Source organism: Macrobrachium rosenbergii, chromosome 27, assembly GCF_040412425.1.
Source record: "Macrobrachium rosenbergii isolate ZJJX-2024 chromosome 27, ASM4041242v1, whole genome shotgun sequence".
NCBI classification, from domain to species: domain Eukaryota; kingdom Metazoa; phylum Arthropoda; class Malacostraca; order Decapoda; family Palaemonidae; genus Macrobrachium; species Macrobrachium rosenbergii.
In genome coordinates, this window is record NC_089767.1 from 30615509 (window position 1) to 30637984 (window position 22476).

At 35.6% G+C, this 22476-nt stretch overlaps 2 protein-coding genes across 4 annotated transcripts; one reads left to right on the forward strand and one right to left on the reverse strand.

Annotated features, from left to right (window-relative positions):
- Positions 1–531: 531 nt before the first annotated feature.
- On the reverse strand, positions 532–13188 carry CycB (Cyclin B). Its single transcript, XM_067129240.1, has 8 exons — positions 12941–13188; positions 7964–8166; positions 6273–6480; positions 5485–5643; positions 4375–4614; positions 3346–3464; positions 2264–2390; positions 532–1626 (listed from the first exon to the last, which is right to left on the reverse strand). Exons 1-8 carry the CDS (start codon positions 12971–12973, stop codon positions 1519–1521), a joined length of 1197 nt encoding a protein of 398 aa, XP_066985341.1. The 5' UTR covers positions 12974–13188; the 3' UTR covers positions 532–1518.
- A 1944-nt stretch (positions 13189–15132) lies between these two features.
- LOC136853540 (CCA tRNA nucleotidyltransferase 1, mitochondrial) lies at positions 15133–18739 on the forward strand. 3 transcript variants are annotated; one of them, XM_067129249.1, is made up of 2 exons: positions 15133–15269; positions 17383–18739. In XM_067129249.1, exon 2 carries the CDS (start codon positions 17395–17397, stop codon positions 18640–18642), a length of 1248 nt encoding a protein of 415 aa, XP_066985350.1. In that variant the 5' UTR covers positions 15133–15269; positions 17383–17394; the 3' UTR covers positions 18643–18739. The 3 variants fall into 3 exon arrangements, with proteins under 3 accessions (XP_066985350.1, XP_066985349.1, XP_066985348.1); XM_067129248.1 differs by having other exon boundaries at positions 15264–15422; XM_067129247.1 differs by lacking the exon at positions 15133–15269 and adding an exon at positions 15277–15426.
- The last annotated feature ends 3737 nt before the right edge of the window (positions 18740–22476 follow it).

Below are 22476 nucleotides of genomic sequence, written 5' to 3' on the forward strand. Positions count from 1 at the left end.
TGAAGGATGAATCATGAAATTTAGGCTATAAAGCCAAGCACCAGGTCATTTAAATAATTCAGTGTTTAAAACATTAAATATGAAGTGATTTTTATCATATTTACTTGGATGCTATGTGCATTCTTGGTAAGTTGGTAATGGTGGAGCACATTCTGGTGCACTGCCCCAGATATTTCAATCAGTGGCAGAGAAAACTATGGGTAAGGATTTAAACTGTTCTGGGGAAAGAGTGATAGTGATACTTTTTTTTTTTTTTTTGAGAACTTCACTTCGACCCTAAAAGCACACACTGACACACTCCAACTAGTTCAATTTTCCCCTTGTGAACAAATCCTTTAGACAACCTATATGAAAGTAAGGAAATGAGACTCTGCAAGTCTCTTCAGATCTGTTCAACAGTCAGATACAGCAAATTTTACAACAATGTGGTACTGTGGTGAAAACTGATCAGGCAATAAACCAAGTACTTTTTGATATAAAGGATACTGAAAATTTCTTGTCCAGTATGCTATTTAGGTTAAAAAAGAAACCTTTAGAAAAATCAGTATATTAAAAACTTATTCCTTACAGAAATATAGCTACATGGTGTATGTGATGATAAATATATGGCCACTTATGAAATGTTATTACTGTACTGATATCCTTACCATTAAGGCAGAGATATACACTTAAAAAAATCATAATCAACAGCATTTGGCATTACTCAAAAAAGAAAAAGAAAAAGATCGTCTTCGGCACAGACCCTAACAAACCATGTTGGAAGGCATAACAAACTAGCATCCTTTCTACTGGCCAAAAGATGACGGTAACATTTCGATCTACAATTTTTTTTAAGTGGCCAAAGCAAATGCTGTAACAATGATACCAATATGACTTCTGGTTTGATATGTAGACATCATTGAAATAATGAAGGATACTTAACCTAAAAAAAATGGGATATATATTTATATAGTCTTCAGGTAAAACATAAAAACACGAAAAACATAAAATGCTGGACTGTATCCCTATAACATAAGGCTTCCAAACAATTTCTTATTGGAATGTTAAAATAACTAAATTGATTTAAACCTATATAATACAGTTTCAACATTACCCAAATGATCTTTATTCTTGAAAGAACCAAGGACTACCTATATATCCAGCTTTTAAAAGTAAGATATTTAAAATTGAGCACCCAAGTTGCAGAAAGATCTGCTAATATAACGTTCTATCAATGGCGCTTACATATAAAAGTGAAAAAATACTGCCCAGGCAATTCTTTCCTATTCGCTGATGACTAGGACTCTCTCTGGAGTTAGGAGATGCCAGGATATAGCAGAAGAAATTGTCACTAACACCTACCCTGTGTCTATGACACCAGGTACTGCTTTACTAATGATAACACAAGCTACAACAATGTGATCAAAAATGATGATAATGCATGCTAAAATACTTCAATCACAGTAAGAATGTATCTACTAAGAGTAAATGTAAATACAAGATTTCTTCATGGTAACATTCTGAGCGTCTGGTGCCACCTTATGTCAGAGAGCCCTTCTCTGCAAGATTCTGGATAATTTTTGACTTGAGCTGTGGAATGTCACTGATTTTCATATACTTGCTTACCTTATACTTTAGTCTTACAGCCTGAAAAACACAAATGCAAATTAAGTTTTTAAAAAATCGCCCCAAACATGAAATGCATCTCAAGAGTGCTTTACATTGAGACCTCTATGCACTTTGGATATTATGTGGTTCACTGCTATTGCCTGGGATCTGTTTGAGAGCTTCAAAACCCTAGATTTAAAAATATGGTCAGCCATCTACAACATTTACTTACTGCCTCTTGTTAATAGGATAATTTGTCATCACTCAAAGTAGTTCTTAAGTTATTGACACCCATTACAGTGACAAACCGATTCATGAAAATTTGGTCTCAAGACCTGGCACTGGAACCATTTGATTCCAGTATTCTGTCCAATGATAATACATGATTCATACAGCCATGCCTAACAAAAATAAACAAACCTGAATGAAAGCTCTAGTTCCCACTTAAAATTAACCTGAGTGAAAACTCTGCTAAAGTAAAATTAAACCGAGTGAAAGCTCTGCTACCCACTCAAAAAGTGCGTATAACATATAACACGACCAAAAAGAAAAAACAATTTTGAAATCAAAATCCATTAAAAGGTATAGTACACACAGTGTCACTGCAAAAAATTACAATGATAAACTAAACCTATAAAAACTCATGTTTAACAAAATCTGAAGCTTTATTCCTTACCTGCTGTTTCATGGTGTAACTCTTAACAACTACAGAGGACATCTTTGCCATAACCGGGATTAACTGTTCTTCAGTATAACGCGAGTAAAACACTAGTGTGTTATTCCATTCACTGCCATCGGACAACCTGAAAGAGAATGGGTTTAAAGGTCATAAAAGAGACATTGTTGCAGACTGCCAATGCTCTGAAGTATCACACCTCAAAATGCTTACACACACACTGGTAAACACCCCATCTATACTTGAGTAATCTGTTTAGTCATATCACATCTTTCAAGTTCATCATTCATCAAATACCTTACCCTTAAACATCTGAGATCTAAGAATGTTTAAGGGTTTTCAAATAGACATTTTTAGCCCGAACACATTCCATATCTACAATGTAATATTTTTTTTATAACAAAGCCCATATGACCAAACTTGGCCAATGTCTGAGGAAAGCAAAAACAAGGCAGGATAAGTTTACAGAATTCAATTGCTTTACTGCCAACAACAAAGCTTAGCCAGTGAGAAAAGTAAGTAATGTGAGCTGAGCTCTCCTAGAAACACTTATTTTACGCAAAACCACAAGGGACCTACAGATAAGTGGAATTACAGAAATAAATTCCTCTAACTCTTCATCAGCCGCGGCGGAATCGAACTCCGCCCAACAAAGCTCAACCAACTCGGCCAACAAAGGGCTTTTAGCCAGTGAGGAAAGGAAAAATATCTGGTTAGGAAGTTAAAACTACAAAATTAAATGGCTTTATAGCCCAGTAGGTGACAACGAAAGCAGTTGTGTGTTCCATGGCTTGATGGCCTGGTGGGTGACTGAAGGCAGTAGGCAATTAAATAGCTTTGCAGCCACCTTGGAGAAGGAAACACTCAGTAAGTGGCCAAAAGTGATTCAGTATCATCATTTATACTTCAAAACTATTAACTCCATAGCATATGTGAAAACTGGAAGGAGACAAAAAAAAAACTAAAGGAGTCGCTGCAAAGAACAATCTTTTACATCTGCAATTTGATGTTAAAAAGTAAGAACTTCAGTCACACAATGGATTAACAGGAAAAATTAGGAGCTACCTCCAAACTTCACTTACTTGAGAGCAAGGCAGAGCGCAGCAGCAGCAATGATTGAAGGCTTGAAATGGACCATCGAGTATTCTAACAAACACAACTCCATAAGATATTTTGCTAACGTGTGCTGAGTGGCATCCACCTGTACAAAATAAAAAAAAAAGCCTTTAGTGCCCTAAAATAATACATATTGGTACAGTACACAAATATGAGGTTTGTGAGGTTCCTACTGAATACTGAAAAGAACATTCAATATTGCATTTTTATAAGCTTGTGTGGTTATAGGAATTGTGAGATTTCCCCAACCATTTAATTGAGGGAGTAAGATTCTTTAAAGACAGTGACATACAGTATTTGTGTATTTGACAGAACACCATTGGGCAGCAGCCACCAATACGAGAAGCCATTGAAATGCTTCACATGTACAGTTTTGAGAACTGATATGGGAGGCTTGGGTACCAAATAACATTACACTACAATGTCATGGGAGAGCACACAAGAATCCTGCTATTCTGCCTCAGCACTGGATAGGTTACTTGAATAGGCAATAAGTAACTGCTAGTGAGCCTTCTTCAGATAAAGAGTGATTAACAACACTCAACATTTCACACTGATCTGAATAGGCAAACAAGAAAATGTTCTTATTTTGAAGAGGTCACCCACAAAAGGACAAAAGTTACTTGAGATTTTCAATGCCTAAACCTACCTAATACAATAGTGGTGTAACACTATCAGGTAGATCTATTTTACTAACAAGATTAATGTGAGAGCGTGTTCCACAAGCCTATCTAACTACTGAGAGGAGCAAAAAAGAGGTGCTCAGCTGATAACTTTAAAACTATATTTCACAATATCAAATTTAAAACTAAACATTCCCCATACAAAACAATTTTCTTGTGAAAACTTTTAAAAACTTTAATAATAGTCAAAGAAAGTTGAAGATTTACAAAAAAGTTACTGAAATTGTTACTTGGACCTAAAAACAGCCTAAACACATTTCACTATTACCAATTATATTTGTTACAATTAGTAACTTCAAGAATGATACTCACAGATCCAGCTTTACTATTTCTTCTCAAAAAGTGCAGAGGAAGTGGATAAGACACATTGAACTGAAGAGTCTTTAACATTTGGATTTCCATCCTTTTAATATCTGTTCTTGAATATGCCTTATCCGTAATGTAACTGAAATCTCCAATTTCTGGACAGTACATCTCCTCATATTTACTAGCAATGAACATAGCAGTAACACCAACGAGCTGCAATTTATTACGGGGTATGGATCTTTCGACCTGTAAAAAAAAATATTTTAATCATGTGCCATATGTTCGTTACTTTTCTTATCTAAAATTTTTTTTCTTGCATTCACATGCAAATATATGCATCCAACTGCAAATGGCCCTGCAAAATGGAGGCTTAGAATAATTGCCAAGCATTTTCTACCATCACTAAAGGCTAACCTTTTAAAAAAATCTGCATATAACTGCAAGAGTTAATTTTTATCAGTTCCAAAAATGGGTTTGCAAATCTACTAATAAAGATGGAACTACAATGCAATGAGGGCTATACTGCCCTAACACAGATGATACATATTACAAATTTCTGTCAAGAATTTCTTCAGTCATAACAATGCTGCTAATCAATTCTATCAAGGATTCCTGCAATACTATGACAGGTGATACAGATCTCTTCAATGCCATGATGCAGATGGTACATATCACATTTACGGTATATTAAGGAACCTTTCGATTAGAAAGAGCAAAACAAAAACTAATCCATCTTTCATGGCTTCCCTCATTTTTTATTTTATTGCTACAGTTTGATGTTTATTACAAAAACCAGACTTTTTTTTTTTATGTTGAAAAGAAATATTGAATTTTCTCAAAACATCTCAAGTTGGTGGTGTTTCCTTGATAACATTTTGTCTTGGGCCCTAAAATTATGTTATTCCCAATAAACAAGAAATGAACAATTGTTTAGCTATCTTAACTAGATAGCTCCTGTTCCTGCTAAGGTTCAGTATAAAAATATTTACTGAAGAGTCACTTGTTAAACCTTCTGCTTATAAACATCCCCTCAGACTAGTAGACTAAGTCTTTTAAACATTCTTGTACCCATGTTCAAGAATTTAAATAAAGTGCTAAAAGTTTTAAGCTTCTCACCTGGAGGAATCTATCAATAATAGAAACAGTAAGGTAGAGCGTTTCCTGCAATAGCGTGAAGCGTGAGTGAACCTGTACAAGCCAGTCTATCAAAATTGCTCTCATCTTCCCACTGATCACTTGTCCTTCAAGGTACCCACTTTTGACCTGACTTCTATCCTGTAAAGATAAAATGTGTGAGAATACATTTGAAGACTGCAATTGAAAAACCACACTCTCTCAATATTACTTTAAAACGTACCAGTCCCAGACTACCACCATTGAGAGCACAACATTTTAAGATAAAAGAAAGAGAGAGAGAGAGAGAGAGAGTGAGTTACTTTGTGCAAGATCTATACTACTGTACAGCATTATCTACTACACTGCCAGCCCTGAGATCTTCAACTTTGATGTACCACTTTGAAATGACTGAAGTTCAGCACTAGTCACCACAGTCAGGATAAAGTGGATTATCGACAACAGCCAAGGGAGCAATTCCCTGTATACTGTTACAAAAAATGAAATTCAGTACAAAATGTGCATCACTGCATAAACTACAGCATTTGTAATTGACGGTACTGGTTCATTTACTCAACAGCTTAAGGACTTTTATACAATACAGCACTTTCTTTTGATTCTGGTAGGAAAAAAAAAAAAAAAAAAAAAACCAAAGTAGCTTTCCACAACATAAATTTTAATATCAAAGCATTAGCATAAAAATCTATGCAATAACTCCTTGTATTTTTTAAGGCCCTGAAATTTCACTGTTTATTCTGACTAGTGAATTTTAATACCCTCAAGACACAAACCTCTAGTTCACGGAGATACTTGTAGATATCATTCACATACTCAGAGACCAACTGAGGATTACCATGGTCCTGTGAATCAATGTCCTCAACATTCAAAAGTTGGGTAGAGAAGGCAATAGACAGTTCCTCAACCTTTGCTTCTTGCACATCCATGTCCTCAACATTTTCAGTGGGTTCCCTGACATTCTCATTTTCCTTGATGTCTTTCCTAAAACATTTACAGTATATTAACTCGGTATACATTACGTCTCAGATACATGCACTGTAAACACAAAATAAACTTAAGCTCACCTCATTTAGTGCTTATCCTACAGACAAATATAACCAGCAATATACTCTATTCTTAAAATGTGCATTAAGGGCTATGCCAAAAGCTGTACTAGCTGAAGAAATGTATTTGTAGTTGACATTTTTAGATAGTTGAATATTTTAAATATATTATCAAGTGTTCAAGCTCCAAATTTTTATGGGCTTACAAAAAAATTCTGTTTACCTGTTTAACAGTCATGTCAGCTGCCAGGTCACTTCTTGGTATCAACACAAATGAAAAATATCTATAAATCTTTACCCAATATTTTAGGCTATTTGTCCACTCAACCAGTTTTCTTTGAGGTAAGTTTAATGCAAATGATTAAGTATGTTGCAAAGTATTTACAAAATCATAAATGATTAAGCAACTTAAATGTAATGAGTAAGTAAACTATATCCCTTTAGAAGTACGTTCTCCATTTTTTTTTTTTTTTCTTTAACTTCTATAACACGCATACTACTTTTTATTTTATCAATGAAATTTTCAATATTTTCTTAGTGTGAAGAACTACTTATACTTACAGGCTTCCTCCTATCTATCAAAGCTTTGGAGTGTACATTTTTTTTTTTTAGCCATTTTCTCAAAACTTACATTTTCAGAGGCAAGTAACTTTAATCCAATGAAACATCCAAATTATGTAATCTACTCAAGTTAAAAATGGCACTGCAAAAAACTGTTTGGACTTCAACTTTAATAAATTTATTTTTTTTTTCCCCTTTTGCTTATTTATCAAGTACAGGATGAAAATTACCATGTAAAAATCTGAACCATATTCCTTCAACCATAAGATAAAAATTCCTTTTAGCATAAGTGCTAGTCATAACTATCAATAATTAGTAAATGTAATTTCAGTGAATATTCCACAATCACTGACCATTTAGGAGTGATATTTCTTTAAAAGATCCTTCCTGAAAAAGTTTATTTCTTAAACAGAAAACCGTTAAAAGGATTGACAGGAATAATCAATTAATATGTTTGAAACTGTCAAACAATGCAACTTCCCCTCTAATACCTGTCTTCCCATTTGGCATTTATTAAGGTTTCACACAGCTTCCTTGCATTTTAAATTTAAAAATTCTGTATGCAGCTAATCTGTATTTGCTTGGCTCATTGACTACAGTATTTAATGCCTATTTGCATAAATCTTAGTCATTTGGGTATTATTAAAATAGTTTTACCAGACCACTGAGCTGATTAGCAGCTTTCACAGGGCTGGCCCATGAAATGATCCCATTTTTACTTGTTCAAAATGAGAACAAATATTGCCTTTTTTTTCTTTACTTACATATATCCTACATTAAAAGTGCAACATCAAGAAAAATATTTATGCAAAGTTGCAAACAAAATCACTGCTAAACATTGTTACTCATCCCCTACATACCTGCTCTGTGAAGATAACTGTCTGGTTGCAGCTGCTCTGGCAACAAGAGATTGTTTCAACAAATCAGGTTTGAGAGGGCCCGTTGATCCTTTAGACGGGATGGGCCGATTTCCCACATCTCCCAAAGCAGCTCTTCGTAAAATTGGACCTTGAAGCACTTTTGCAGCAACTTTTCTAGGGCCATTCTCATCATTTCTGAGAATCTGAAAATAAAATTCAATTAAGTACATCGAATCAAACTTGACTCCCTTAAAAATAATTTCTGAGGGGTTTAAGTTGTAATTTGATATCTATATAGCACAGTATACTGGATAACTGGAAATAAGTCACCTACTCTCATCCAACACTGATTTTATTCTATCACAGAACAGTAGTGAGAAAAACTTCAAAGTGGGATCAGATGCTGGAAACTGTTGCATATTCTGGGAGGCTTAAAGAAATAATTGTCAAATGTACACTCGGCAAGAAAAGTGAGGATACAGTTTTCATTAGATTTCGTTCATCGAATTTCAATTTTTTTCTTACAGAAAACACATAATCTCGGCAAATTTACTCTAGAACATGAAAGTTCAATGCAAATTATATCATATATGTTAAATATGCAAAACAAAAACGTTCAGATACTTAAAAAAAAAACATGCATGTCCGAAGTAATCAGAATTTCTCAGATGACTTCGTTCATAGAGATCTAAAAGATAGTATGTGGATATCTCGGTGTAGTACTAATCATCAGAACGGCAATATTTACTCGTTTTCCGTAATGAACAGGCTTATTATAGCATCATCATACGAGGTAAAGATAATTTCTTTAATTTTTACACGTTCATGTTTGTATTTCACGGTGTTAAAATTCAGCTGGAATTAATGGCAGTAAATGTTGTGACACCTAGGGTAGGTTGACCAAATCTATTTAAATCCATAAAGAGCGTTCTCTATGATGTGAAGGGCAGCGCGGGAGCTTGGGGAAAAACACAAGTAACTGGATGTTTCTTGACGTTGCCATAGTTTCTCTCTCTCTCTCTCTCGCCATTGCTAAAACATACTATACAAATATAGTATAGCTCAATCTCTAAAAGAAAAAATAATGAAATGAGTACCTCTACTGATAGGCCTAGGCTTACACAACAGCAACTCTCTCTCTCTCTCTCTCTCTCTGTCCATTGCTAAAACATACTTTACAAATACAGTATCGCTCAATCTCTAAACGAAAAAAAAATAATGAAATGAGTAGCTCTACAGTACATATAGGCCTAGGCTTACACAACAGCAGACTCACTCCCTCTCTCTCTCTCTTTCATCATAACAATGCATTCGTTCCTTTTCGTTGGACATTGCTCAAATTTAAGTCTTGATTTCATTATGGAAGATCGCGTTTCCGATTTTGCAAGCATTCCGTTCAATGTGGTCTCATAAATTCATTTGCGTAAGGTTGCTTGGTAAGTTATGTCGAAAAATGTTCATTTTGCTCAGAACTGTCGCTGCAAATTACAACTTGAACGAATACTGTAAAACTTACTACTGCATATAAGTATCAATGATTTCAGAATCGTAGAATATGATTTGAAAGTTATATAAGAGGTCAAGCAAAAAACAAACAATAAGACAGAAGCTCCTCCCCTTTCTAAAGTTGCCAGATGTCGCATTATTGAGCAACATATGTCCGAAGATTTAAAAAAACTGTATCCTCACTTTCCTTGCCGAGTGTACATATCTACTATGGTTACTGTACAGCTACTAGCAATATTAAGTAACTTAACCATACTACTAACATTTCTGGACGACTGCGAGACTGTCCCGGAGGTTACAACTTGCATAAATGGCAAAATCTGGTCAAGAAACAAAACTGAATGACATCTGATGTAGTGCACAGTAAAAGGCACACTATTTTTACAGGTGCATGACCAAGGAAAAAGTGGCCAGGGCTGGCTTTCTAAGGAGGAAGCGGCACAGAGGCAACAACTTGACATGGTTACCAGTACAGTATATAGCTTGATTAGACATCCTTGCAGAGGTGAGTATATCACCTTAAATCTCAAGTGAAAGGGAATGAGGTGTGGTAGTTGTAAGCATGGAAAGGTTACAATTAAAGGTAGAGTATCATGACAAACTCTCTTTGAAGTCAAGCAAAGTACCTGAAAGGGCACAGAGGATAACTTGTACAAAATTTGAATACTGCAAGGCAAGATCTCTCATTCTTCCACAGAAGGAATACAAATTTTCATTGATAAAAGAGAGAGTTTTCTCATAAGATTTGATTGCTGACTTCATAAAAATGAATTAAATCTTGAAATTTAGGCTATAAAGGCAGCCTGAAAGCTTACAACAATGAAGAGGGAGTTGGAGTCATTCAAACAGCAAGAGAGAATGGATCCAGAAAATGAATCTGGTGAACTTCAAATATCTAATGATGAAAATGGAAGAAAACTCCCACAGTAATACTAAAAAGTAGCGTTTCAGACTGAACATAAATCCGAGAGAAATAATGTGGAAATGATGGTAAAGTGGAAGTCTAAAAAGTTGGTGCAGCAAAGGAATTAAGGGACAACCAACACCCTTTAAGAATGCTTGGAATGCACTACATGTAAGGTGCACTGAGAGCACAATCCCCTACAGGGACTTTTTGGTAAGAAAAATATGGGTTAGAAAAGAGAGACCCAGTGAAGCCTATAGAAACAATGCCTCTGTAACACAGGGGTGTGTATCAAGTTGGTCAGGTTTCCTTCAGACTAACATGATATCTCTTATGTCTAAATCAAGAGCAGCTATGATTCCCCAGAAATCAGTAAGTGGTCAATAAGGTTCCTCTGTAATATAAAACTGAGGACAATAAAATTCAGATTCTAATGCTGTACAATGCTCCCCACCTAGGAAGGGAACTCTATACTAGATGCCTCTGAAAATTTGAGTGTGAAGACTGACCATGAGATAACTTCCAAGCACAAACCACAATGGGAATAACAAGTCATTTTCCCAAGTACAAAAGTACATACAATCACTTCAAGAATAAGAACCTCACTTAAGAAAGCAGTTAGGATGGTGATGGGGACTACAAAAGCAACCCAATGCACCACCCACCTATGAAACAGCACTAGCAGATCAGACAACTGTCCGTAGTGTTATGCACTTGAGAAAAATTCACTTGCTACCGGGCCAGGCAGCTAATATAGGTCAAGGTCGAATGTGGCACAGGCTACAGTCATTCTGTGCAAGGAACTGGCATGCAAGAACACCTAAAACAAACTCACCAAAGTTTGCTGCACCACACAATATTCGAACAATGTCAACAGTGTCCACAAGCTAAAGGAACAGTACAGTAAACTGACTGGTCCCATACTATCAGATCTCTATCAGGGACAATACTAGACACACAGAGCGCACATATAATGGCAATGTGACAAGCAGCACTAGATAGAAGTGTTGTGCAGATGTCATTCAAGTTTAACCCTAAAAGTCCTCAGACTACAATCCACAAGATCTGAGACTATTCATAGCCAATGGATATTCATGAAGGACATGCCTGACAAGGCCTCCCTTCTCTCAGGACAAGACCACTCGGGTAGTTTGCAGTTTACATTGACGCCACGTAACGCCGTTTGTCCCGTCCGCCAAGGTAAGTAGTTCCACACGAAACACCATGTTCTATAACTTTCTAGGGGGGTTCAAGGGGGGCGAAGACCCACCAGCCAGGTAAGGGCACGCCGCACTACATTAGGTCAGGTTGCTTAGTTATGGTTTCATCATTTTAGTACCGATTTCGTATGCTGGTATTCCTCCGCGACTAGAAAACTGGCAGACGACACACATGTCAACGTAAACTGCAGGTGCTCCGACCACTCAACTAATCATCACTAACCAGAGCTGGCAGCTGATCTGGTGGTTAACGTTCCACAGCTGCCAAGGGTGGTTATGAAGGAATTGACACCTCTGATACCATGTGATCCCTTGCATATCAAGGATACTTCCCCAGGGAGAGGAAGCTGATACAGTATAACTTATCTAAACTTTTTTTTCAGGAAAGGGAGCACTAAGTTTCATACTTTAAGGAAATTTTCTAGACAACCATGCAGGAATGATTGTGACTAGACCAACCACTTGGGTGTCAGCATACCATCTGTAGAGTATAAAAAGAGATAAAAATGGGGATATACTACCATGCCCCTAAGTTTTGATAATTAAAAGTTTGCGTGCAAAATGGGGCCCATGTTGAGTACCAGCCTCTTAGGCTAGGGATGAATGTAACCTAAACAAATGAATATTCCAGTGACTGCCAAAGTCAATCTTGCAAAAATATGACCCTTTTTCGGGATAACCCAGTCATTTATGCAATAAAGAGTAGCCTTGCTAGACAAAATATTTGGAATGCTAGGATTTATTACAAAGTTCGCCAAATGACATTCTGGTATTAGCCTACATTAAATTAACTAAATACTTATGGTAATGAGATGAAAATGTTGATTAGATACCACATAAAACAGCATTCCACAAAAATGATTAGATTTTACGATCATTCGTAAGTTTGGCCCACAGTAAAAGGAAAAGGATTATATATATAAAACACTGGTAAATAAATGGATGCTACGCTAGGCCATAATGCTTGGCCTCGCCCAAAAAATTTGTGGTAGAACAGCACAGTCTAAATTAGCCTTCGTCTAAAAGCACGTACACCAACAGTGGCCGAAATAGGGTCCAAAAATAGGCCTAGCAGGAGACGTTACTCAGGCCTATGGCCAGCCTATCATACCGAAATAAATGGTCAAAAGCGATTACAATTAAGCAATCACATAAAAACTATCAACTTCCAAACTCATGCGTTTGAATCTGGCCTAGGGTACAGGTGTTCATTTAATCAGAAGCGAGCTGAGAACGGTACAAATTAGTGCCATTTAAATCTGAAAAACATCATGGCCACCTAACATAAACAAATCTTTTTAAGTCAATTTACAAGTAACTGTCATCGTTAATACAACGTTAACTTACGCCTGATTGAAGATTAGATGTCCGAGTTGCCATCTTCGGTGATTAATACCAAATTCCCGGTTCTCTTTTAGTGTAATGAGCTGAAAACTACACGTTCCCGAGCACTAGACTTTACCGGGTTTCTTCAAACCGGTCACGTGACCAACCGTTAAATGTCCACGCTCGTTTCTGATTGGTTAGAAAGTTATTTAAACTCTGACGTCACTACAAGGTTATCCTTTTCTGGTGTAGGCTAAAGTACCACTCTCTCCGAAGACACGAGAGCGTTCATATTTAAACAAGACTACAACCGTCGATTGCAAAGTGCTCAAATTATATTTTGAGTTTCTAAATTACGAAAGAAAAAGCAAAATTATGGGATAGCTTTGCATATAAAAATTATTTTCCTTTCATTTTGTCCTGACATTCATATCATCGCACATTTTTACTCGATTTTTCCATTAGTTATGAAAGTTTAATTTAATTTCTATTTACGTTTAAAAGTTGATAGGTAAAAGGATGTTAGATAAAATAAAATAGACACGTAAAATAAAAGACACAAGATATTTTAGATCTGGAATTTGAACATTTGCACAAGGAATGAAACGCTTGAAACTTTCAGTGTTAAAGATTCATGTTGTTAGAGCTTTAACAAAAATTATTGGATTCTGAAATTTCTTTCCTTGATGCTTGGCACTTAACCACAATAGACAATAAATCATACAACCTGCTTTTTTATGAATAAGTGAATGAATGTCAGTTAAAGTAATATATTATTAACGAATTGGAGTAGTTTAAATTGCTTTGGAGTACCAAGAGCATCTATGAAGCTGATAGCATGAGAAGTCTTAGTTATCATTATAATTTTCATAACTATAAGTTACAACCCTATATCCTTTGCCTTCCATAGCTCATGAATAGGAAACCTGGATAATTATTGTTGAAAGCTGTATAAGTTGCAGACCAAATATGCTAAAGATGGTTGTGTAGCGCGGTTTCGACGAACAAGAAAATCCACAGACATGCAACAATTTTAAGGAAAGAAAATAACGATCCACGTACTCTTAGACAATTACGAGGATTAAATCAGGTTGTCATCCTGCACCCTGCTTATTCTATTCCTTTTACTTTGGGATTATATAAAGGTCTTATTGGCCGTGTTATCGAGTCTCTATGCCATTTGCTTGAGAGTAATGCAATACTACTTTAAAAGAGTAATTGTCCTCGGCGTCTGGTTTATAACGATGCTTATGAATTTTGTGCTTGTTGACCTACCCTTATTTGTCTGTTTTGGTCATCTCTGCTTTCTCTTTTTCATGAGCACTGGAATCTATAGCGGCTTTTTATGGCTCGTTCCATATCAAGATTAGTTTTTATGATAATAATAGTAATAATGTATACTACCATATTCCTCTATGCTTTACTACTTTACGCATCATGTAATACTGTATATATATATATATATATATATATATATATATATATATATATATATATATATATATATATATATATATATATATATATATATATATATAAGTAATAAATTTCGTGATTTCTTACTAGTTATGTAATAGGCATTCAGTTTAATTCTGGAAGCTCTTGCCCTGTCCCGCATTACTTCCAGAATCATGACCTGTATTTTGGATAGAATATTCCCAAGACTGTAAGCGGCCAGATAAATTTATCATAGGAAAACCCAAGTAAAATAAATGTTTAACAACAATAATGTACGTCTTTTTCTTTTTCCTCGAAACTGTCCTCACTAATTCTGTGTGTGTGTGTGTGGGTGTCTGTGTGTGTGTGTTTGCAACTGATTTTCTATAAGCAGCCGACTTAGGAACTTAAATCTTACAAATGTCATGTATACACACACACACACACACACATATATATATATATTATATATATATATATATATATATATATATATATATATATATATATATATATATATATATATATATATATATATATATATATATATATATATATATATGTACACACACTATATATATATATATATATATATATATATATATATATATATATATATATATATATATATATATATATATATATATATATATACATATACACATAACATTTATGAGATTTAAGTTCCTAAGTTGGCTGCTTATAGAAAATTAATTGCAAACACACGCACACACACACACACACACACACACACACACACACACGCGCGCGCGCACACACACACAGAATTAGTGAGGACAGTTTCGAGGAAAAAGAAAAAGACGCACATGATTAATGAGGTGAAGGAGAAGAAATAGAATACAAGAAAGTATTAAAAATAAAGGAATCAAGCAACCGAGGAGCCGTTACATAGGTAAAGCCCTACCCACCTACTTGTGATGTGTAAACATGGTGTAACGTCTTCCTTTTATGCTATGTAGTTGCGTTATTATTTTGTCATGCTGTCAGTCGCCTTTCGTCATATTACACAACAAACAAAGTTCAGGACATTTCATTGTATCTTAAGGCAGGTGAGAGTTATATGACGCATTGCAGATTTATAGTGAATCGTATGACAGCCTACTAATCCCAAACCTTGTCGGGAGAGAAAATGATTTTGACAACTAGATCGATAGCCTGAGGCACTTTTGACCAGGCAGTTTATCAAAGCTAGGCTATTTCTCTGTCACATTTTGTCTGTCTGACTAGGCAAGGCATAGTCTGCAAGTTACTAACATTTTATATTTAATGAGTCTTATGTAAGGAATGACAACACCTGTCTTCATTATTATATTATTATTATTATTATTATTATTATTATTATTATGGTAATTCTAAGTATTAGCTCTGCGCCTTTTTCACCTTGGAAACTGGCTTTTTCTACACTTTTAGGGCTTCTGATACTGGCAGTGCATTTGTTTGTTGTCGGCCAAATGGAATGCCCCCTAGCTGTGTTTAGTACTGGCCCGGGGGTGTACCCATACATTGACAAGTTATTGCGCTTGCCGGGCGGGGTATGAACCGTTCCAAACAGACGTACCCATGCTCTCCGTCTTGTGAAGATCGCATATGGAAACCCCTTGTTGGATGTACCTCAGGGGTTAATTACTGGTTAATTACATCCATGCAACAAAAATTGAAGGTAAATCCATAATTAGCAACCAAAAAACTGTAGAAAAAGTCAAGTTAGAAGGAAATTGCCGCCACGGGAGCTTCTACTTAGATCTACCATTATTATTATTATATTATCATTATTATTATTCTGCACTGTAGAGATTATCATCATTATCTCATCATCTTGTGACCATCGTGGCATGAAATGGAAAATTCAGCAATTAAATCCTAAAAAATTATTTTAGATATAATTATGTGTACCTCCATTTTTTCCCATGATAATGGACTCACTTCAAATTGGGTAGACTCCAGTATTTTGAGCCATTAATACAGATATGATTGTAAAAAATTGCAATGCATTGCAATTTCCTTGCAATGGACAGTCCACATTATTTCTATAGAATGTTTACAACGGGTGACTGTATCCTCAGGCACACCAAATTAACTGGTTCATGTATCACAATAAACAGACAGTGGATATGAACAAACATTAAAGGTAATTGCATATACACAGCTCTATTTCCAACCCAGTGTAAATATAGTCGGGAATGGGCAATGTAGTTCACTTGGCCTAGGTGGCACCTTGGCTGGTGCGAGAAGGAATGGGCTTAAGCTTGATTTTAAAATGCATTGATTTTGGTAAGACTGTTTACACAGGGCTTGAAGCTCTGGTAGGTTTGTGCTGAGATCATGAATTTTTGCAACAAATTGGGATTGCCCCTAGGGTGCATTGGAAGATGCCTTCCAACAACTTTGGAACAACTTGACCTTTACCCTCTCCGCTGTTCAGTCTGATCCATTGTGTGACCAACCGTTTGATGGTCACACTTGTTCTGAGCATAACTTTGGTGGTTTCTCAGCCATAGAGGTTGACTTGTATCCCAACTTGCTGCATCATCTTGTCAGTAGGCTGTGAGAACTGCCCCACTGGCCCACATTGCTCTAGCAGCCACATTTACTGAGGCACCACCAAGCCATGGAATTGTTAGCATGGGAGATATCAGGTACTGTCAGGAAGTAGTATATGGAAGATGTCTACCTGGCAAAGTGCGGCATCTGTTGTGTTTAGTGTCATCAGAGTGATGTCTCTCTGTTTGGGGCCAATCTTTAACAAGTACATTAGAGTTTCCTGACTACCCCCACCAAGACAACCTTCTCTGCTTCTGTAATGAAGGGATATCACACACCCCTTTCCCAAGTCTTCTGGTTTAAGGTCTTGAGTTTCTCTGCCTAGCTACAGGCTCTGTGCTTGAACTGAGGAATACTACTCCTACATAAAATGCTCTGGTTTGTATACTTAAGAAAAATACAAGTTACTTTAAGAAATGTGTGATATTTTTTTACTCTATTCTTATAGTATGCTTTTTTTTCAGTTCTTGCATACCATGAAGTTGAGCAGCAATCAGATGGACTCTGTTTTGAGTCCAGGTGTGAAGCAGTTGTCCAGCTTGTTTTTGAAGCATGGGTTTGAGGTTCGTATTGCAGGTGGAGCTGTGCGGGATTTGTTGATGGGAAAGACACCTCATGATCTGGACTTTGCCACAACTGCCACTCCTGAAGAAATGAAGAAAATGTTTGAAGAGGAAGGTGTGAGGATGGTAAACACAGGAGGGGAAAAACATGGCACAGTGACAGCACGCCTTGAGGAAGAAAATTTTGAGTGCACCACATTGAGGATTGATGTGGAAACAGATGGTCGCCATGCTGAAGTTGAATTCACAAAGGATTGGCAATTAGATGCTAATAGAAGGGATTTAACTATCAATGCCATGTTTCTAGGTTTGGATGGGACAGTTTATGACTATTTTGAGGGTAGTAAGCACTTAGAAGGAAAGATTGTCACTTTTGTTGGTGATGCTGACAAGCGTATCCAAGAAGACTACCTAAGGATATTGCGTTACTTCAGATTTTATGGTCGTATTGCAGACAGTCCTGACAACCATAATGTAGAAGTTTTAGAAAGTATTAAAAGAAATGTGGAAGGTCTGAAAAGGATAGCAGGGGAAAGAATTTGGGTTGAAGTGCAGAAGATAGTAAATGGAAAGTTTGGTGGTGAACTCTTAGTAAAAATGGTAGAATGCGGTGTAGGACCTTATATTGGATTCCCAGAAACATTTGACTGTGATAATTTAAGACGAGTATACAAAAGATGTGAAGAAGCAAATATCCCTACATCAGATATACATCACATGACTCTGTTAGCTGCTGGATTTGCAAGTGAAGAGGAATTTGTTACATTTGTAGCAAGGATAAAATGTTCGAGGCGTGAAAGAGAAACAATGTTATTTATTATGGAACAAAGGGACATGGCAATGAAAGCTGACTCTTTCAAGGAGATCCAAGATCTTGTTGTTGATTTGGTGATAGGGGAAAGAAGGAACAAAGATATTGCCCTCTCTTATGTGAGGGAACTTTTGAAATATGCATGTAAGATGGATTTCCTAAGTCAGTTGAATACCTGGGAAATTCCTAAGTTTCCTGTGAATGGAAATATGATATCAGATAAAGGTGTACCAAGAAAAAAGATCAAGAATGCTATGAGTGACTTGATATATGAGTGGAAAAAATCAGATTTTACCCTGAGTGGTGATGAACTATTGAATCTTTTAGATGTATCATGTTATTCAAGTTAGTAGCTAAATGTAATGTTATGCTATAGGAATGATATGCTCTTATCAGGTATTGATAAATTATTTTACACTATATACATATAAATTTCGAACACCAACATTTAAGTTTTTTTATTTCCTATTCTGCGCTCAAATAAAAGGCGTCCAAAGCAAGTGTAAATTCTCGAAAATGAGTTGACAAAGATCAAGGTACTGTGTCTAAGTAAGGAAATGTGGCCTGTTAGACTTTGTATAATAGGGCCAGTGCTAAACTGGTTTGATAGTGGAAAGGCTTCTTTTTATTTCAATTTCTCTGACAGTGAGCAAATAGTTTTATTGTATTTTGAACTAGACACTTAAAAAAAATTGAAAAAGCGTACACAGAACATAATTTGCATAAATATGTATTTTATTTTGGATTATCGCAATAACATGCTGCATTCAAAGATAGAATTCATTTATACAGTCCTAAGTAAATTTTAAAGTATCAAATTCACTTCTTTTAAAGATTATTTTTCTATATGAACTGGTAGTTTGTACTGTACTTGTCCTTATTTATGTCAAAGTTAATCACTTTACTATCTACTACTTACTTATTCACTAGTTTGCAATTACTTTTAATAATGACTGTGTCTTGAAGTTAATGGTAACATGGTTTATTTGCATATTTTATCAGACAATGATTATTTAAGATGCTTATAAAGTATTTTGCTGTTGCTTTCACCGTCATCGACCCAAATTTTTCTCATTATAGAGTGAGTTGTCTGATATCAAATATATTAAGAATGCTCTTCCATATTGTTAATGAATACCATTTCATTTATTTGGGGTATGTGTATCCCCATTTTTACTTTGAAATGTTCAGTATTAATTTCATCATTTGTTTTATATATCATCATTCATTTTGGGAGAATAACTCCTACTTCCCTGGCTGTTTTTCATACTCTTTGTACATTGCCTAATAGAATTCATGTATAGTCGTTATTGTTTGATTAAATTTTTCATTATTTCTGTTCATAACAGTATATCATTATGGTTGCTGTATATGCCAGTGTAAAAGCTGACATGGTTTACAAGTCAGACTTCAACATTTTGAGGTGTAATTTAGTTTTGTGCCTATTTGTGGAGTGTAACATGACTCCTTAGTATGTTTTATTACAGGAACTCATAAACTAATGCTCCCTAAATTTTGGTATTACATGTACAGTAGCCTACATGTCAAATTTGAATAAAGCAGCACTACTACAGTGGTTGCAGAGTCAATCAGTTCAATTCAGAGTTATATAAACTTTACAAATTGTGAGTTACATGTCCAAGTAAACTTGGCTGCCCCAGCCTAATTTGCTTGTGGATTGAAATCAGATTACCAGATTATATTTGGAAGCATATGCAAATGATATATGCAAAAATTTTTCTTTTTGTCCCAATGAATATTCTTACCCTAAAATTACTAATCTTGTAGGCTTTGCACGTCTAAAATCATCACTTTTCCATTTGCTGTTCTGGAGAAAAAACACTAGGTTATGAACGCAGTCCAATATGGAAGTTATGTTGTGACCTATACCATCAGCATTTTCAAAGAAGCTGCACAGGTGCCCTTCTAATCATTGAGGGGTTATGTGAGTAGAAAAAATTCTACAGTACAGTAATTAACAAAGTGTGTTTAATCTGCCAAACATTGTAGCCAAGCCCAGCCTACTGTAAACATGCTCAGAACACTTGCTATAGCTTGCAGTGGGGGAAAATCATCCAGTGCAGTGGTATTGTATAATGAAGTGTTTATGATATTATGTAATTTAATGGATACTGAGAAAATTTTGCTTTTTAGGTTAGTGTAGGCTATGCTAGCTGACTGCAAATGGGGGTCAGACCAAATGCCAGTGCTTGCAGCTGGGCAAGCATGTAGAACTTGAGTAAATTTTAAAATTGTTTGAATAAATTTTAGCCCACAGAACAGGAATTTTTAATCACAGAATATAGTTCTGTAAAACTATAGTGACTACATACAGAAATGTTTGTTAGAAATAGGTTTTAATGTGATCTTGTTTATGAAACTTATGCACAGTGCAGTATGTCTGTGCATCAAGAACATAATATTGTACTGTACAACATTCATTATTATAACATGCAAAGTCAAATTGTTGGCTTGCATGGTTTTATTACCACTCTTGTTTGTCAAAAACAAGAGTTATTTATTATTCATCATTAACATACACACCTTGAAGCAAACTGGGGCTGAAAAATATACAGCACGTTGAACTTGAATTAAAATGTTGGATGGTGGTGATGGTCATCATTCTTTGTCTTCTACTGATGCTCAAGAAGTGCTGATATTATTACTATTATTATTATTATTATTATTATTATTATTATTATTATTATTATTATGGTATTTATGATATTTTTTATTCATTTTGAAAGGAAATGAATGAAGTAAATAGTCTACATGAAAAGGAGTAGGCAGTATGTTTTATTTACACATATATTTGCTTTGTAAGAATACAGTAGTCAATACTTGTTGTTGTTGTTGTTATTATTATTATTATTATTATTATTATTATTGGTTTTATTGAATATTACTGCTGCTTCAGCTGCATTTATTTTGTAGAAGACTTTCTATTTTCCTTATTGTGGACTTCTCTTCATTGGAGGTGCGTGCTAACAGCTCGACTATATTTGTCATTTCATGGGGGAAAAGTAAAAATCTGGATTCTGCTTTTTCTTTTTATATGTTCTGTACAGTTAGAATATTATGACAAGGTTGCCGCAACGTTTTGACAGACTCTTCTGTCATTCTCCAGCGGGAGCTAGTAGAGGACTGGCAGGTTGCATAGGTCCTTCCGAATTTATACAAGGGCTTCAGTGGGGGGTCATGGACGGCGAATTTTGATTGGTTGCAGTCGACGAACTTCAAGCCAAATTTCTGCGGCGAAGCTCGATCCTGACAGATCTTCGCAACCTGGGAATATCACTCATTCCAGCGTTCCCATTGGCCTGCCGTTGCGTGATGTCATGCCGACTGACATCATCGGTAGTTTGGCTGCTATGGGTGGAGGATGAATGATGTCATTATTTACTCTTTCTCTCATAGTTGGGGGGTTGTCTTGAAGGGCGCCTCACTCATCAGGGGCATTTCCATTCTCAGGGTTGTCATTATCAGGTATTTGTTGGATTTGGTGGGTGTTCAGCATTACCCTTCTCGAATTCGTGAGCAGGAGCGATGCCTCCTGCGTCGTATTAATTGTAGGTTTTTTCTCAGCAATGAAGAGAAGTCCACAATAAGGAAAATAGAAAAAGTCTTCTACAAAATAAATGCAGCTGAAGCAGCAATAATATTCAATAAAACCTGTTTAAAAGAGGGTCTGCTGCCAAATTATATTATTATTATTATTATTATTATTATTATTATTATTATTATTATTATTATTATTATTATTATTATTAATGTATGAATGCCTGCATTTGGCCAGACCAGCACATATATGGTCTAGGTTTATGGGTGGAAGAAAACAGAGATGGAATAAAGGCATACCAGTCATTTTTATATCAACTAGGGTCACATGCTAGCTGCTCCATCCAGTAATGGTCCCCAGTGCTTCATTTAACATAACGGAAGTACAAATGCATCACCCACTGACCTTCTTTAAGATATAATCTTTAGTCTTTACACTTTGTTACTTCTTTCCATTGTAAAGTTTTCTTCTGCAGGTCAGTTCAGCCCATATGTGGCTGTTAATTCCTCTGAACCTCTCATAATTGACATCCATTTCTTCTAACATCCGTATGCCCCTGTTGAGAGTAACCAACACCTGAGTGTTTCATTGCTGTGAACTGTATCTGATTCTTCAGGTTTTACTT